The following is an 18,545-nucleotide window of genomic DNA, read 5'->3' as shown; positions in this document are numbered from 1 at the left end:
CTTTGCAAAATGGCTCCCATTAGATAATTTGAATATATCTGTATAATTTCTAAATAAATACAAATTTATTTGGTAAAAGACATATTTTTATTTATATAATTATAACAAATAGCAATGTTCAAAGCAAAAATGAATAAATAAATAAATTCAGCACAGTAACTCATAATGAATTATCATAGTAAATGGTGCAAGCTGGCACTGTTGTTTTCATTCTCTTCATTTGGTCTTACATTTGCCTCTGTGCTGTCTGCACTCGCTTATTTATTTATTTCTATTTAAAATCTGCCGTTGCTTGATATGGTGATTTTATTATAATAAGTGTCTGTTTATTCAGATTTCTCTAATGCCATTTCACTAATCATGATCTGCATAATTTCCAGTACTGCTTCCTTCAGGTTTTACTGTCAGAGGTTTGGTTGTGGACATGAACTGATCCTGAATTACTGCCGCTGTACGCTCCATTATTGTTTATGAGCGAATCGTAGTTTTATCTAATCGCCATCTGTGCGTCTTTAGTCCAGATGTATATTTTCAACATGGCAGTTCAGAAACATGGCGATGGTGCCGATGTGTAGAACCGTAGTATGTGCGATGAAAATCTGAATTATGTCGGATGTTGCTGGGTTCTCTGCTTCAGTGGATTGACTCATGTACCAAGGTATATTTTGTCAGAGCAGGTCAAATGTGATAATTCTGCATTTTAAATCTGCCCCTTGGATACGCTTCCTGCAGCCTTTATGCAATCCATATGAACACCTCAAGTAGGATATGTGAAAATCACATTTCACCTGCCTCAAAAATAGTCCGAATCAGAGGCTCTGGGGTTCGGTTTTATCCACTGGTCAGGCTAAGATGCTTATACATTAGCAATCTAAGGGACCGGGGAAGCTGGATCGCAGCAGTCCTGGAGCACACAATGACTTCCCATTAATAGGTTGGGGAGCATCAGGAGAGCCCACCCTGAGCAGAGATTTCCACGTGGATATGGCCTATGGCACGAGGGTACCTGCCCCCAGCCATCTGCACTGATTTGACAAATGATTCTATATCAAAGGCCTCTGCACTGATTTGGGTGGTAATTGATTGGAAGCGAGGCCCTCAAATCCCTGATTGGTTTAGCTGGATGTGGGGAGGGAGATATGCTGTGGCAAGTGAGAGGAAAGGACAGCCAGCAAAAGAGAGAGAGAGAGAGAGAGCAGAGTGCAGGGAATCTGGGAAATCTACCACAGAAGTCTGCCTCATTTGCACTTTGAGAGAATTCAAAATGAAATTTGCGAGATATGCAATTTCTTCGCACAATAAGCATGGTATTTTTTTATTTTATTTTTTACAGAGCAACACATGTCAGCCCTCTGTTTCTGTTTCTTTTTCTAATGCAGCTGTCAGGATATCCAATTTGTTAGTGTGTCCATGAAGATTGGATTTCACCATTCAAAAAGAGGAATTTGGTTAGAAATGGAATATTATTGATTTGTTCCACATGGAGGTGTGGCCTGATGCAGATATATGAGCGCAGCAAGTTGACTGAGAAAGAAGCATGGCTTATATATTCCCTGATCAATTTCCCCTGAATTTTTGATGCCATTAATCCTTGTTGCGGAAATTGTGTGACAACAGTGATAACATCAAACATGGAGGCCAGTCACTGTTAGTCATCCCCCCCAAAAGACTACCTAAACCTCACGGACCGTCAGACCAGCGCTGCATGAGAGTGCACAGTAAAATTATTCAAAATGATCCCAAACATTTATAAGTAAGTACAAAAATTCTATCTGTAAACTGTGATTTCCTTCCCTTCTGAAAGCATCAGTTCCAAGTCCATAGATGTCATTCAAAAGTACAAAAATACTTTTGAAAGGAGAAAAGTCTCTTAGAAGCAATATCATACTCTATGATTATATCAAATATTATTTGAGGGTTTTTTTTTTCAGTGGAATTACCACAAAATCTGAATATTGATCTGGATTTAGTCATATTTATTCAGACAGCATTCCATGTGTGACCTTAAAAAGCGTATATATTTAAAGTGTTTGCATAATGCTGCTGTGACCAGCTTCAGGTTATCCATCCAGTCATGTATACAGTATGGCATGTTGGATGTTCTGCGGATAAGCCCGGATACTGCAGAGCCCTGCCAATGCAGCTGTGACAGTGATGCTATGTATATATAGGCCTACTGCCTTTATTACATGCCAGGCTGGCTGCACCGCATACCTTTTGCCATTTGACACAGACATGTGGTGCTTGCTAGTGACAGATGCTGCACACTACTGGTCCCAGAGGTCACAAATGACCTTTTGGATTGTCTTTTTTTCAGTCACAAAGCATTATTTGTTTGACGATGGCCACCAATGCAACCCCAGGCACCCTGATGGAACCGTGGGTTGTTGCTGCTTGTCTTCTGAGATCACATTTACCTCAAATGAATTGAGTATGTGTGTGTGTGTGTGTGTGTGTGAGAGAGAGAGAGAGGGAGAGAAAGAGAGAGGTTGAGTGAGTGAATGTGTTGTGTACGTGCACGAGCGCAGACCTACATGTTCGGGGAAGATGCCTCACTAACCAGCCAGCCTGTGTGATGCCTATAACTAAGCTTAATTGCTGCAAGACTAGCCTCTTGTTTGGATGCCGGAGGGATTTTCTTTTATTATACAGAATGAATCATCATTAAGATATGCTTATTCAGTGGCCTTTCCTTGACTTAAAAATGCTGCCGCACACAGGAACTCTTTTGGATTTTTATTTGTGGCCATGAGTGCGTTCGCATTCGTGCGCCATTCTTCACGGCATAAAGCGTTCTTCGAGAAGCATGGCGTCGGCCTCGCGTGTTCATCACTCAACTTTCGCATTGTTATGTGACATTTCACAAGAGAGATACTCTTTTGTGGGAAATAAAGCTGTGAAATGCGTGGAGAATAAAAGTGTGAAATGCCATTCTGGAGTTGCACGGCTTTAGTTTACCTTAGCAATTTCAGAGCTGGCAGGAACAAGGTGCAGTGCAGGCCCCATATTGTCAGAGGTGCTTGATCCCCACCCCCATCCCTTGCCCTCTCCATCTGCCACTTATTTAGATTGTGCTGGTCACATAGACGTACATGTAGTTATGCATGCATGCGCACACATCCTTACACACATCATATCAGTCAATACACAACCGCATCTCAAATACCAACTATATAACAGTTTGTCAAACACACGGAAAAAAACATGTTTACCGTTTGTGTTACAAATGCAATTCCACGATTTATACAGAAACATGCACATATGTGTCCATCCCTGTTGTTATTTTATTCCCATCCTGTTGTGCCATAATGAGATTCTGTTATTCGTAGATTCAAAAGAAAGCCTTGTGAAAAACTGACAATTTTCTACCGCCTGAAGCCTAGTGTCAGAAATATGATCTTACCCTCACCTCTTACCCTGACTGCCGTACTGTAATGATGCTCTGAGGTGAGCCCACTCATCAATTATTCACATAATGCAAGATTTTCACTCTTAATCTTCTCGCCAGCTAGAGGAGACCGTTTAAGAAAAATAGAGGAGAAAAAAATAGCGAGAAAAAAAGGCAACAAGGCGCTTGGCGGATGAAAAAGAGAGTTTGCAGTGGACAGACAATGCTCTTGATGTGAGTTATAATTGTAGTTTAACAATGTGTGGACCTCTGGGATATTCACTATGCAATATATGGCCTTTAGACTAGGATCACTATGGAAACCAAAGGCCCTGAAAGACCTGCAGTGCCCACCCACTTGGACAGCCGTTAATCATCTTTGCTCAGATCCTGGCACTGCAGAATTTGGCCAATGTGTCAAGAAGCAATTATATATACTTAGTGCTCGGGCACCCGATCTCCTCCCTCCCTTCTCTTTCCTCGCTCTCTCACTCTCACGCTCTTAATATAATCACAGAGTAGTCAGTTTAAAAGCCCTCTGTTCATTTCACTATCTATCTGGGGGATGCACACAATGCAGATGAAGAGAAGTTTAAAAAGACAGAGGATATTCTATTCTGAGAGCCATTATAATCAGAATATTCTTTACATATAAATCATATCCAGCCATTTACTCATTTTACCAGCCTCCTGAGCTGACTGACATACTAAATTACCCCAGCTGGCCCATTGCATTCGCTGCACATATTGGGCTGGTGCGGATCATGGAGACTAATGTGAGCTGACTAGAGGGAGATTATGTTCCGCTGCTAACAGCTAAAACGTGAATAACACGATCCGCAAACCCACGGTGTTCCCCCATTACATCAGCCCTGATCAGCTGTGTAAAAACAGAAAGAGAGCAAGTCAGAGACGGAGATAATGAGATAGAAATATGGCGGCCGCAAGAAATAGGAGATAGACAGATGTACTCTGCGGAGCTACAGAAGCAGAGGTGTGGTCTGGTTTTATAACCATCCCATCTGAGACTGTAATTTCTCACAAAGAGCAACGAAAATACGAAAAGTTCACGTCCTATGTGAAGGACATGCGGTGTTATTTTTGCACTGACAGACATTCGAACAACAGTTGAGTGTCTGACTTGTGATTTCCCATTGACAGATCAAGGGAAGGGGTATCATATTTTGTTATTATTTACTGTCCTACCACTGTCTGCAGATTTTAATGCCACTAAAGTCATTTTGGACAGCTAGCTGTGCATTAGGGATGTAGGGCGGTGTTAGGCTTTGAACACTTGATGACAGCCTGTCAGACAGCTTCCATCCATTGGGCTCCTTTTACCAAGGTCCACTCTTGCACTAAGCCACTCTCCACCATTCATCCAGAAAAGGACACAGGCAATTCTGACACGTTTGGTGCTAAGTGAACTGAAATTGTGTGAATTTCACTGCATAGCACATTATCACATTTGCAAGAGGCATGCACTGGGAGTAAGGGTTGGAAGAAGAGAGTTACTCCAGTCGGCGAGATTTGAGATTTAAGACTTGAGACTATCGGAGTGAAGTGATGATTTTGACTGTGCATGTGCAGGACTAATTAGCATTGAATAAATCTGCCCTTCTTGCCTCATGTTAAATACATCTCGAACGACTAACAGAATGCAGAGAGGAAGAAAAGAAAAGAGATGTTGTTTTTGAAATGAAAAGATCTTTCTTTTTGAATCGCTGACGAACAAATTCATCTGATCGTTATGATGACATGGCGGAGGGAGCATCAGATATGTTAAAAGACGACGAGGGTTTTGACGGGATGTAGAGCTAACTTGCAAATGCAAAAAATGCAAATAGATGCAGAAAAACAAACCTAATCAGAACATTAAATCCTTAAAATATCTACACTTGTCTCACGCAATGTTATTTATCTCTTGCCTGCGAGCAAGCTGAGGCTTACCTTATGAGGACAAATGGGGGGCGGCGAGTTAAAAGACTTCTCCGGTGTCTGGCTCGGGTTCTACAAGCAAAACACATTATCAGGGACATGTTTTCATTGGAGAGTATAACCTAACAAATCTTCAGTGATAGAAGTTGCAGATTATTTCCCGGTCCTTGCTATTAGCATTTTCTGCAATATATTTTAAGGGAGGGGGTTAAGTGACTCCCACTCTTTGCTGTCCACTAATCCAAGAACACAGCTTTTGTTGACAGTCACATTTTAAATCTTTATCTCGACAGCGTAATCTAATCGTTCATCATGTCAGTGGGAATAATGCTGAATTTTGTTTTGTTTTCCAGCTTTCCCTTTTTTTTCCTCTATCCCTCCACAAAGATTATAAATCCTTCTTTGTCAGAAGATTTCGCCGAACATATGTTCAGACTTTCGCATACACGCCTGATTGCATTTTTTGAGGTTAAATGATTATCACATTGTTAATACACCAATACATCACTCAGATACAAGAAAACACCATTAAAAAGCAGACACAAGGTAAGTCAACAAGCCAACAACAGATGGCCCCGCTGCTTGTGATTATGCAAAGATCCAAAGTATTTGCATACTCACAATGCCATCATAAAAAAAGGAGAGAGAAAAAAAAAAGAAGAAGAAAACAAGAAGCCATCTTGAGCTGACCTCAGTGAGAAATGAGAAGAGCAATGGGTGAAGTAAACCAGCAGGGGAGCGGACGGGCTCGGCAAACTTCTTTGGGAATCTACCAAGGGCCTGCCTCCTGGGAAAGCCCTGTTGATTTCCAAGCAGGTGCTTTCAGTTATGTGCTCATATCCAATTATGTGCCTGTGGTATGTCTGATGCTCCGTGACACTATTAATGGCTGCCTTATGGTATCACCAGGACAGATGAGACACTCAACTCTCCAGACTCTTAACATCTATATTTCATTGCAACGTAGAAGAAGAACACCTCACTGGCCGAGGCAACCGAGAGAGAGAGAGACTGAGGGGAGGGGGAAAAAAAAGAAAAAAAACAGCCAGGCTTTCACTGTAGCGTAAACACCAAGTCATGAAATATAAATGAATAAATGGGCCTTGCTGGGACGATGGAATTAGTAGACAAAATTTTCCCTACAGATTGAGTAGGCAATATAACCATGATATCTTAATTGATGTGACAAATAAACATGAATTATTTTCTTCAGGGATAGGAGCAGGAAATGGATTTTGCTGCTGCATATTTGTAGTGCGGAAAACTGAATAATCCTGACTGCAAATATTGCTTCAAAAATTGTGGCTTATAGACCGTACAGTATATTGTGATTTACAGTGGAGATGGATGCAATGTTGAGGACATAGCAATTAATTATAGTGTGAATCAGCTTTTAGACTATATAGATGATCCTGCAGTGCAAGAAGTAACAACACTGAAATAAGAGAATTTAAAAAATTAAAAAACAAAAAAATCACTGAAAAAAAATTCAATGCAGTCTGAAGTTATCTTTTTTGGTCACCCTAGAATAAGCTGGAGCTAATATAAAAATGCAAAATAAATATATATATATAAAAAAGAACAAAATCAGATGCCAAATATGCAAAAATCACTGAGCAGAAAATGTAATGTGTTTTTAAGACCCTTATTTGAATCCAGTTTAAAACTGCAAGAAAACAACAGCGCGTGTATTACATATTGAACAACTACTTTAATTTGAATGCACAAACAATGAGGAAGAAGAAGAAGAAATATTAACAAATAAAAACATAATGCGTTTTTAAAACTCTGCTTGGATTTGGTGGTACAATTAAATAAAGGGGCCTGCTCGAGCTTGACACCAACCACAGATAATCTAAATGTGTTTCTTTTTCCATATCAAACATGCGTGCACACCAACACACTGCAAGATCTCCCATGGCTGTAATCATTGTTGTTTGATTTTATTTTTTTTTTTCCCCCTTGCAATCTTATTTTATTGTTTGAGTAGAGCAAAACACCACTTTTCATTTGCACCATGTCCCTTTGTCACAAAGCTCAACTCATGTAAAAGGTAATTATTAATCATGAGTGTTTCATCGGTGTGGCAGCTTTTTACAGGAGACCCAGAGATGATGTAATCAGGAGGGAAATTATAAGTGGAAAAACTAGGAGGAAATACAGCTGTCATTTATCAATTTGCCACTGGTCTGGGATTTTTATTTTTTTTTTTTTTGCATCTGATAAAGAAACACTATTGACAAATCCTGCAACGGAGGGCTTTGGATTACACCGCATATTGATGTTTTTGTCTTTTCAGGGTGCTTGGGGTGGTTATTGTAATTTGATGAGGCCCATAGTGCACGATGCTATGCTATAGAACAAAAAAATTATTTTCTGAGGAAGCGGAAAGATAACTGTAACATGATGTTTCTTCATCTAATTTCTTGGAGACATGCTGATTTAGTAAGAATCATTTCCGCTGCGCCTTAGGTTTTTTTCGTCTGCATAATTGTCACCCTCACTCAAGAGCCATTACAAGCCGCAAATTGTCCAAGTCTTAATTATGTGCTGTGTAATACATATTTGGATGAATCTTCACCACAATGTAGAACTAACCGGGAAGCCAACTTGCTTGGATGAAGTGTTAGCACGAATCCTGTGTAGCTCGCGCCCTCTTTCTATGTGCCAGATGTAGGATATAGCAGTCTAGTCACATTCAACAAGCCAACCTACCCAACAAGCCCCACCAAACAAACAAGAGCACTATTCACTGCTGAGTGGACAGGGACTTGTGGCACATTTGTCTTTCTAGTCCCATCAGCTCAGCCTCCACAGAAGGAGGCTTTATACTGCCGTCTTCCCCAGCTCTATCAAAACTACTGTGCCACATTTAGTAAACTGCATTTCTACCAGCTAGTTACTGCTTTTTCTGCCTCTGTTTGCCACCCTGACATTGTTTCCTCCTCCTCCTCCTCCTCCTCCCCCCCCCCAATAAAATATAGTTCTCTCACTAGGATTAAAGAAGCAATGTAGTTCAAGGATTATCAAATGCCTTTGATCATGTGACTGCCATGTTTTTGATCTGCAGCACATAGCACCAAATATATTCTCTTTTCCTTGCTTTCTGTCTCTATCCCTCTCCATGGATTTCCCCCTGCTTGCTGCTCCTCTGCAGTGTGAGAATAGTTCTTGACAGGCAGTGGAAGAAGAGAATGTAACAAGCATAAAACACATATTTGTAATATTGTGACGGAGAAGATCATGCTCAGACTCCTTATCAGTCCACAAGTGTTATGCAAGATAAAAAAACAATGCCTGGTGCTGAAGTTTGATTAATGCTTTTATGTCAGGTAGATGAGTATTTATTTTATCCCAAAAAAAAAAAAAAAAAATCATAGAGACTTGTATAGTTTTTCATAGGGCAAATTGAACATTTAATGTCTCCTCCCTTTTGAGGCAATGACACAGATGTTTGGCACAGAAAGAAAGCGACCATAGATTATTTGCCTTTGAAATATGAAGTAAGGTTTCAGAGGCCTTTATTCCCCACTGCAACCCCAACTGCACCCCGCTGCTGTTCATTAGCAATTTCTGAGCCTTGGGCAGTTTTTCAGTGTTTCAATGCTTGCATTATTATTATTTAGTGGCTGACTTGGACATGCAATCAAAGGGACACGCAATATGTGCAACACTTGTATCGCAAAGCATTCCCTGTACCATGATGCCCAGACTGAAAAATGTATAATTGTGAGCCAGGGGATCTGTGGCTCAAATTTAGTCAACATACCTCAAAAACTGTTCTTTATCCTCATTGTACAATCACCTCCTATTAATGTCATTGCCAAGGCAAAAACGGAACATATCAAAACAATTATTCTGATGTGGCTTCAAGCAACGCAACATTTCAACGTGAATGGCACTCGAACCTTGAATCATTATGAGGCGTGGTTTGGGGCAAAAAAAAGTCCATCAAAAAATGATTGAATATCATTTTAATGGGTAGAAACCTACGAGGCTTTCATACTGTCTACCTGCCATGTTATTAGATAGACCATGTCAGTCAAGCCGAGCAACACAGAATCAACATACAGACAGGCTGACAAGACATAAGCATACTGCCTTCCATCTTCCTCCCAGCTTGGCATGTTTATCTAGTCTTCCATGTGAGCTTAGTGCAGTACTGTGCATATGCATACAGAATGATGAAGGTTCAGAAACTAGCGCCTGAAGGAAGCTGCACATATAGCACAAGCTCTTTGAAATTGTGCCAGGGTGGGCCTCATTTGCAAAGCAATTTGACAACAAAAGTAAAATACTCTGCAACCTCAAACCAAATTCTGGAGATGCCAACTGGTATGGCTCTGCAGTTTGCTGAGAGAGGGAATTCAAGAGGGTTACATCCGGTGTCTTGTGTGTGTGCCTCTGACATGGCTTATTTGCAGAGCTAGCATTGCACCAGTGCAATGTCATGATTGCTTTGGCAAGGAAAGAGGGCCTAATTTACATGAGGGGGAGTCCTACAGGCACACAGGAGCTTGCCTTTGACCAAGGTGCCAACAAGCCTGCAGAAAAACATTGTAATTACAACCTACAAAGCCGCTGTGTTTAAAACAAACTCTCGCTTAATACAGCAGGACCACATACGAGCGAATTAAAGTGAAGCAAAGTTTTTTTTTTTTTTTTTTTTAAATGAACAGGACAGAAAACTGTGGTAATGCTTAAATATGTTGGACTATCCTTTATACACTCAAATCAAATTTAAACTGCAGAGGCTATTGAATTTAATTAAATTCACTATTTCATGTTTGAATGTGTTTTATGCAAAACTGTCCAGTACATTGTATTCTCCTTGGGTAGACTAAGGTTCCAGTGCACCTCCAGCATTAACCAGCCAATCACCATCCACCCTATTACCATTCACTGAAGTTTTTTTTTTTTTCTTGTCCCTGTGATTTTGAACAGTCTCTGGTACCGAGGATTGTTTTTTATAAACGCAATATAGCTGTGGATTAAGTAGAGCAGGATTTCATTCTTCGTGGGTTTCTTGATAATCTAAAATACGTCGAGGAAGCTTAATATTGTTTTTATTGCCCATAGAATGCTGCTGTGACTTCACATTAGGGAATTTTGCTGGCGGAAACATGATACCTACATGAATAGGGACATAACTAAATTTCACAAGCCGATACAGTTTTAAATTGAGCAACAGAGCTGCTGCTAAATGCCAAATATGGCACGCATTCGCCATATTTAGTGCCTCAAACAAGATTTATGGCTCAGTCCTACGCCAATGATGTCTTTAAAATGTGGGTCACACGTTGTTCCTGTTTGCAACTCATTTCACCTGAGATGGGTGTAATTTGATCAATTTTATTATGTTTGACTTACATACCTTGTATACACACTTGCTGAGGTTCAAATTCTACCTTAACGCTAAACAGAAAGAACATTTATTAAACAGCATTTGTTCGCTGGTATGTTTCATTTGGTTTCTGCCAAGCGATAAAGAGAGAGAGCATTATTTACTGGCTGTAAATACAGATGGCGATGGGGAAAAATCATTTGGAAATGATTCGTTTGTTGAAACAGTGGATTAAGTAATACATTCTGAATCAATAATTCATCAGCGAGAATCATATTAACATGGTATTATAAAAACAACACGAATTTTTCCTGATTATTTCTATAATTATCTTGATTGAGTTATGTAAATTCACTGATTTATACACTAAGGAGCAAGGTCCCCCTGGATTAAGTTGAATATAATTATACGTGTGTGTTCAGAATTTTGCGAATGTTACGACACTGTCAGCGTCTAAAACATGAGCCGATACTAGAAATTCATTACTACTCAGATACTTTGGAGAGGAGGGGCAGTTTGATACAAATTGAGGCCACGAGACGAGAGACTGCATGCTGAAAAGCTCTCTAATCCAGTCATATTTTGGGTGACTTTCTAAGATAAATACTTTGGCATTGTCTTGATGAGAGCGCCTCGCCTCATTTAAGTGTCTTTGGGATCTGGATCAATCCACATGGCGGGATTCAGACTTGTACACTTGACCATATAATGTGGCGTGCTTGTCGAAACCCGGAATGCATTTCTCTCTTCAAAGTATATTTCTTGGCCTGCTCTCGTCACTCACTCCCTCTAACCAATTTGTCATTCTAAGCCTAGCCTCGCTGCTGCCAGCGCCCGGATGATAGCAGTGGGCCTTTCTGATCCAGGCAGTGGCTAGGGAGCAGGCCAAGTGTTACGCGAGCCACCCTGGGACACCAAGCAGGCGCTTCTGCCGGCTGATGCACGCCTCCACGGCCGAGAGGAACTGGCTTTGCAGATGCTTTCGATTCGACACAGACTGGAGCTCATCTACTTTGTGAGGACACTTGCTTTGTGTTTGCGCACTGCATATGCGCTTGTTTGTGTATTTTTGTGAGCAAGCGTGCATGAGCATGCACGTGTGTGCGTCAGAAAGATTAAGAGTGGTCTCTTTGTGCGGACACTTTCATATATGGGTGTTTGTGCATGACTGACTATATCTGTGTGTGCATGCATGAGAAGCTGTTTTTCTTTCTTTCTTTTTTTTATTTTTTTATAAATAAAGACACAATTATGCTGAAATGAGGCCGAGGCCTTTTTTTTTCTTTCGGGGGGTGGAGTTGCAAATTACAGTATTTGCTAAGTTCTGATGACAGTCGTACTTCTTTGCTGATGTCTTACAGTCTAGTCAGTCTAGTGACTATTTTCCTCCACTAGCAGATGTTCCCCTCAAGAGAAAGAGGAAACACAATACTGTTGTCGTCACTTCATTATTCCTCTTTTAAACAACCGCTAATGCCCTCATTCAAATGCTTGGATGCTGCTTTTTGCTGCTTATCAGCAATGGTCAACCAATTTATTACTGCAGTTCTCTCTCTAGTCGGGTGAGCACAGCATTAAGTGTAGTCAAAATTACATCAGCTCCTCATTGTTACCTCTCATGGTCAGGCAAAACTTTTTTCGTCGTTGCGAAACCAGCTCCCATTTTAAGTTTGGGTGGCAGACACCTTCTCTACTTTTAGGATTAGGCTTAAAACGATCCTTTTGTGTTAGTGCTGGCTCCAGTGACCCTGAACCATTCCTAAGTTATGCTGCTATAGGCCTGAGCTGCTGGGGGACTTCCCATCATGCACTGAGCACCCCTCTACCGCCTTGCTCTCTTTATCTCTCTCCATACATTTATATGCCACCATTGCTTGTCTCTATCTTTGTGTCTTCTCTCTCCTGTAGTTCTCCACTGGTCTCTGCAGGTATCTCTGGCTCTGAAGCTACAAGTTTCAGTTGCAGTTACTGACCTCGCCAACTTCCCCAGAGTTCGATGTTCTCCTGTGAGTTTGTCTGACTTCTATCTTCTGCCCTGTACTCGCTCTCCTTCACCCTCACCCCAACTGGTCAAAGCAGATGGCCACCCTTCCTGAGCCTGGATCTGCCAGACGTTTCCTCCTCGTAAAGGGGATTTTTTTTTTCCTCCCACTGTAACCAAAGGGCTTGCTCAGAGGGAAGCTTTTAATTTGTTGGCTTTCTCTTTATAATGTTATACATTGTAAGATTGTAAGGTCCTCACCTTACTATATGCAGCGCCTTGTGAATTGGTGTGATTTAAATAAAACTGAATTGTACTCAGTGCATATGTTATACATTCAAGCATCCCTACAATGACTTTCCATTAGACTGTCTTTTTGACAAAAGGGATCAAAATGACAAACATTACAACTATTATAAAGCTATTTGAGAAAAAAAAAAAATCTGGCAAACATATGCTTATGTTTGTCTGTCCATTTACAAAGAGGACGCTCTGTTTTGATGAGCAGTCTCGTCTGCTCTCAGCAGCGACGCTCACTATCGACCTTTCAGACCCCTGCGATTTCATGTTGCAGCCCTTCTCAGCAGTGTTTAGGATTAAACTATGCATGGCTAATGGCATTTCCACAGGAGGACATGTATTTATCTTGGCATATACACTGTCACCCACCATTTTACACCCAACAATAAGGTCTCTGAAAATAGACCCCTTCATTTGTCTGAGAATTGAGACCCTAAGTAGCTCATTGAATGCCCAGCCCAAGCTTTCTCGTTAGACATTGATACCCATCTCACAAAGCAACACCAGCCTTTTATCTGTCTGAGCGTGATTCAGTATTTGATTGGGAATGAATCTAGAAGGCTCCAATCAGTTTCCCTTGTATGAGCACAGTTAACATGAGTGTGACTGCTCCTTGAGCGCTGATGGCAGAGACATGAGCGATTAAGGCCAGAGTCCAATCAAACCAGCTGTGTGCCATTCCCCCCATGGTACTGGTCGTGCCAGGCATGTGTTCCACGCTACTAGTAGGCAGAGAGGCCGCGACCAAAACCCCAGTCTGGGGAGTTACGGCCACACATGAACCAGGGCATGTAGGCAGATTGGGGTTTTAGCAGTACAAACATTTTTCAGAGACAAAGCTTCTATGCAAGCAGAAATAATCTTATTGGTTGCATTAAACCTCAGCGGAGAGCTTTTCTGGCCAGCACAAGTAGGCAGCCAAAGCCTGGTGTAAAAGGCAGGGTTAAGACTGGAGGTGACACATATTACAGTATGAATCCCAGTTCTTCCTGACTAAACAAATGTAATTCATCCATGATGTCCATCACTCATAATGGATAAACATTAAACCATGAATTTCTCCAATAGGAGACTGTTTGCTTTTGTGAGTATAAAAATTCCACAAAAAAAGTGTCTAGTCCAGTCCAATTAGACACTAATTAGACACTATCTAAAAGAGAAGAGCTTATAGATGTTCTAGTCACCTAATCTCAGGTATTGCATGTAATAAGCCCAACCAAAACTGAACCTGATTAAATTTTCCAGTAAGAACTTTCCCTAACAGTGGTAATAGCCACTACACACATTGTACAATTTGCATATGGGAACCTGCTTTCATCTTTTTTTCTTTCTTTTTTTTTTTTCAAATAACTGATTATTAATTTTGAAATTTTTTTTACTGTTGCAGATTTAATACCTTTAAAGTGACTTGCTTAAAAAAAAGGCTTGTTATTTGTTGCTTCTGACATCCACAATGTAACTGTAAATATATTGAATTGAGGTCGCAGCAGTTTTTGTCAGGGAAGCAAACTTAACTTTGCTGAACAGAGATCAAAGTGTAAGTGTCCAGCAACATTTTAGACGCCCTTTCAATCGCAGTAAGACAATAGCTGGGTTGTTTTGATCAAGATATGGACTAGCAGCTGTATCTTTACTTCTGTCTCAGACACAGATGAATTATGTAAATCTACGTGCAGTCTGAATCCCCTCAGGGGGATTTTCATTAAAAATTCCGGTCTTCCCTTTGCTCCGCCCCCCCTCCTCCCGGCCACAAACCATTTTCTCTGAATGACATGTCGAACCGTCAACAAGCTGTCAAATGGAGGCACATACAAGGCCTTCTAAACACCTATTAGAGCTATCGATGGCAGAGGCCGAGGTTATGACCATGGAATGGAGAGGATATTTGTGTCTCCCACTCCGCATTACCAGCATCTTTGGGAAAAGCTTTATAGATTTGGACAGAGGCGAAGGAAGGCTTTATCAGCACCAACACAGAGAAACACATTAAGAGATCAGAACCCCAAAGGTCAATTGTGGCTGTGGGCAGCGCTTTGTTATGGTGTCCTCTCTGTTTAGACTGCACTGGAGCCGAGCGACACGTGTGAAAGCAAGTAATGATACCAATTTTGTGTACATTTTAGGGGATTTAAAGTCCACAGTCTGGATAGAAACTGCAGTGTTTCTGATTTTTAATATACATGGTGTTGTGTGTTTCATTTATATGTACATATGTTTCTCTTTCTGTCAGAAACAGGGCCAGTGCTCCTCATTTTCCTTTTTTCACATGTTGCCGTAACAGGTAGTGGATTGAACAGATACTGCAGGAATATGACAGCGAAAAGAACACGTCCGAATGAAAACATCTCATCTATACATCTATCTATATACACATCTATATCTACATATGAATGTATTTGTATGTTTGTTTGTTTGTTTTACACTGTGCTATGATTTACTCGTATTTTGCAGAGCAACACTGGGACTAAATGAGACAAATCCTTAATCCCTCACAAGATAATAATAATAATGTAATCCTTATTCCCAGATGGAACCATTTTCTGAAAAGACAGTTTTGGCCCCACAGAGGTTCTATTCAAGAAGAAAAGCAATGGGAAGTTATTTAAAATACACGGCAATTAAAATAAGACACACTGTCCAATCCTACCCACTATGCTAATCCTCTCTGATACAGATGTAGCTATTGTAGTGCAAAAAAAAGTTTCTCATTTTATTGTATCTATTGTGTATCTGTATATAACGTTGCACACTTACTCTATCCCCAAGTGCATTCCTTCAGAAAACGATAATGTATTCTCTTTGGATGGTAGGTACAACTAGCGATCTGACTACCTGCCATTGAAGATGCACAAGATTTTAGTTTCAAAATACCAAATTTACAACATGTGGGGGGGAGAAAAAAAAAACAGCACAAAAAAAAATAAACAAATAAATATGGCTGCAACAGATGCTGCAGTGCTACTGTAGAATAAATGCAGCACAGATGAAAGATGATGAGGGCCTTTTTAGTCCTGGACTTCACAAGCATCTAAGAACACACACATGCGCAGGCGTTCACACAGAGAAACACATCCACAAATGCAAAATGCTGGCAAACAGAAGACTTTCTAATGCAAAAGACAACCAATTCCAGAAACAGACTAAATCATTCCAAGCCATGAAAATTGCCCACGACCACAATTAATGATGGTGAATAATCCTAATGAATGCTACACCATGTTCATGATTGCCATCTCGCTCTGTACGTATGAGGCCTGTGGAAAATGTTAATTGTTATGGTAATCTTTCAAAAAGTGATAACTATAGATGGGCCGAAGCGCACGTATGAGGCGCGTCAATCACACGTGCGTTGCATATTTCTTTCATTCTCTTTGATTCTCCTCTGTACTTCTGTTTTCTGTTTCTTTTTGTCTTTCATTCCCCGCTTTTTCTTTTTGAAAGGCAGTCTCTCTAAATCCAATACAGTTTCTCGCAGCATGAGGCAGCTTCAAAGCCCTGTTCCGTGGTCAGACCCGTCGATCCTCTCACCCACCTCCTGGTTGTTTAAGAGAGCAAAAGCACAGCAGTGCAGTTTCTTAAACACACAGATCCACCCCAGCACCAACAGAGGGACCGCTGTTTGGCAAAAGAGCCTCTCTTTCTCCACTCTCTCTCTCTCTTTCTCTCTCTCTCTCTCTCCACTATCTCTCCTCTCCTTGGACTCTGACACTCTCCCCCCCCTCTCTTTACCCACCCTCCTCCATAGACCTCATTATACCCAGATACTCCTCTTGCTTTCTCTCCACCCCTCTCTCTCTCCCATCTAACTGTGCAGCTCCCTCATTGTACAATTTATCTTTCGTTCCTTCTCGGACTCACTCCATCTGTCAGTTACCTCACTCTCTCCATCCCTCTACCATCATTTACCTTTTTCCATCCCCAGCTACTTCAGCTGTCCTCACTCTTCACCCGGCACTCCATCCCGGTGTCCTGTGCCTCCTCTCTATTTTTGCTGCAACTCAATCCCTATCGCCGCCTCTGCCTTACACCTCGCTCTTGATGTAGAGTGATTGATGCCAAGCTTAGGCTCTGGGCCATCCCTCCTACCACACACGCAGGGACATCACACTGAACCCGGAGGGGATGCCATTACCTCAGATAGGGAGTTGAAGTGTAAGGGGGGCGGGGGGGGTAGGCTACGGAAAGGTTTGGCGAACAAACCGTGCCCACCCATGTCTGAGGGAAGGCAGGCTTGGGGGGCCCCTTGGTGGGGAGCACGAATTGGTACACTGGAGTACTCATTATGGCTCTGTAGGGACTGTCCTGCAGGGCATCTACTGTGTGGCTGTGGAGCTCATTACGCCAGGCAGCCACGGAGCTCAAGGCACCCAGAAGCAGCAGGGCCTCGTTGCTGAGATAAAAAGGGGAGGGCTACCTAGATTACCCTTAATCAGAGACACCTGTAGACAGTCAGCGCCTCCCTCCTCATTGGCTTCCGTGAAGCCCCTATACCCTTCCCCAAAAAAGCACACACACGCGCACACACTTTTCCTCGCTGCTGTAATTATTGCAATTGCTTCACTTGACTTTCATTCCCGAGCACGGAGTTGCACAGTTTGCCTTCTAATGAGAAACCCGGGCTATGATCCGGAGGTGTTATTTATTTATTTAATTATTTATTCAACGCAGCGTGTACAATGTCAGTTATTTAAATTAGTGTGATTTTAGCACACCGCGCTTCGCACGGCTCTCCCCACTGCGCGTTATCAGCATTCCGCTCACATCGCACTACTCATAATGGTGGATGGAGAGTTAATTAAGTTTTAATGCGACATGTGCGTCAAAGTATCAGGATCTGATTCAAATTGGCTATTATTGAAAGAGGAGGTGACGCACAGAAACATTTGCATCTGCAAAGTCTGAAGTAAATCATTTGGACTGTGGCTAAAACATCACATCTAAATACACCTGTGAATGGAGGAGAGAGGCCTGTTTCAGTATCATCCACATGCATCCACAGTTTTTGTATTTTTAAATCAGTTGCATTGGATCCGCAGTAGAGACATCCCAGCAGTTAAAACAACAAACCTATCACATTCACACAGTGCATCACTTTCACTCCACCTGTAACCTAATGTGAAGCCACCACTACCCTGTGCGGAGAACAATGAAAACTGCTTCGTGCCTATTTGCATAAGAAGTGTTACTGTCAGTTGTTTGGGCAAATGTCTATTTCTAAAGATGACACAACAAACAAGTGTTGACTTTGATGTGAGTTAGAAGGTGCTAGCTAAAGTCTGTTTTAAGTTCTGCAGAGATGTACAGTGGGGATTAATAAAAAAAAAAAAAAAAAACAAGAACAATGTGATGTGCATGACTGAACCACTTTTGTGATTCTCTCCTTCCTTGCACACCTCCCTTCAGGTGCTGAGACGTTCTTTGAAACCAACTGTCAAGCTGTTGTCTGTGCAGGCAGCATACAAAGAGTTCATCCAAAACCTGCACTTTATTTTTTGATGCGTTTAAATGAGTATGCGGTGTGGCTGTTTCTTATCACGCTGTCAGTGATATTTTTAAGACAGCACTAATCAACCTTCATCAGCGTTATTTGTTCT

General features: G+C 41.4%; 1 protein-coding gene across 1 annotated transcript in view; it reads right to left on the bottom strand.

Annotated features, from left to right (window-relative positions):
- Positions 1–18,545, bottom strand: part of pcdh11 (protocadherin 11) — a 119,895-nt gene that overhangs the window by 67,181 nt on the left and 34,169 nt on the right. The window contains exon 3 of the mRNA XM_008280543.1: positions 5,339–5,398. Within this exon, the coding sequence (XP_008278765.1) occupies positions 5,339–5,398 (60 nt within the window). The remainder of the gene's footprint in view (positions 1–5,338; positions 5,399–18,545) is intronic.

The sequence above is a fragment of the Stegastes partitus genome, unplaced genomic scaffold (genome assembly GCF_000690725.1).
Source record: "Stegastes partitus isolate 25-593 unplaced genomic scaffold, Stegastes_partitus-1.0.2 Scaffold198, whole genome shotgun sequence".
Taxonomy (NCBI): domain Eukaryota; kingdom Metazoa; phylum Chordata; class Actinopteri; family Pomacentridae; genus Stegastes; species Stegastes partitus.
Note: the sequence above shows the minus strand (reverse complement) of the source record. Positions and strands in the feature narration are given on the sequence as shown.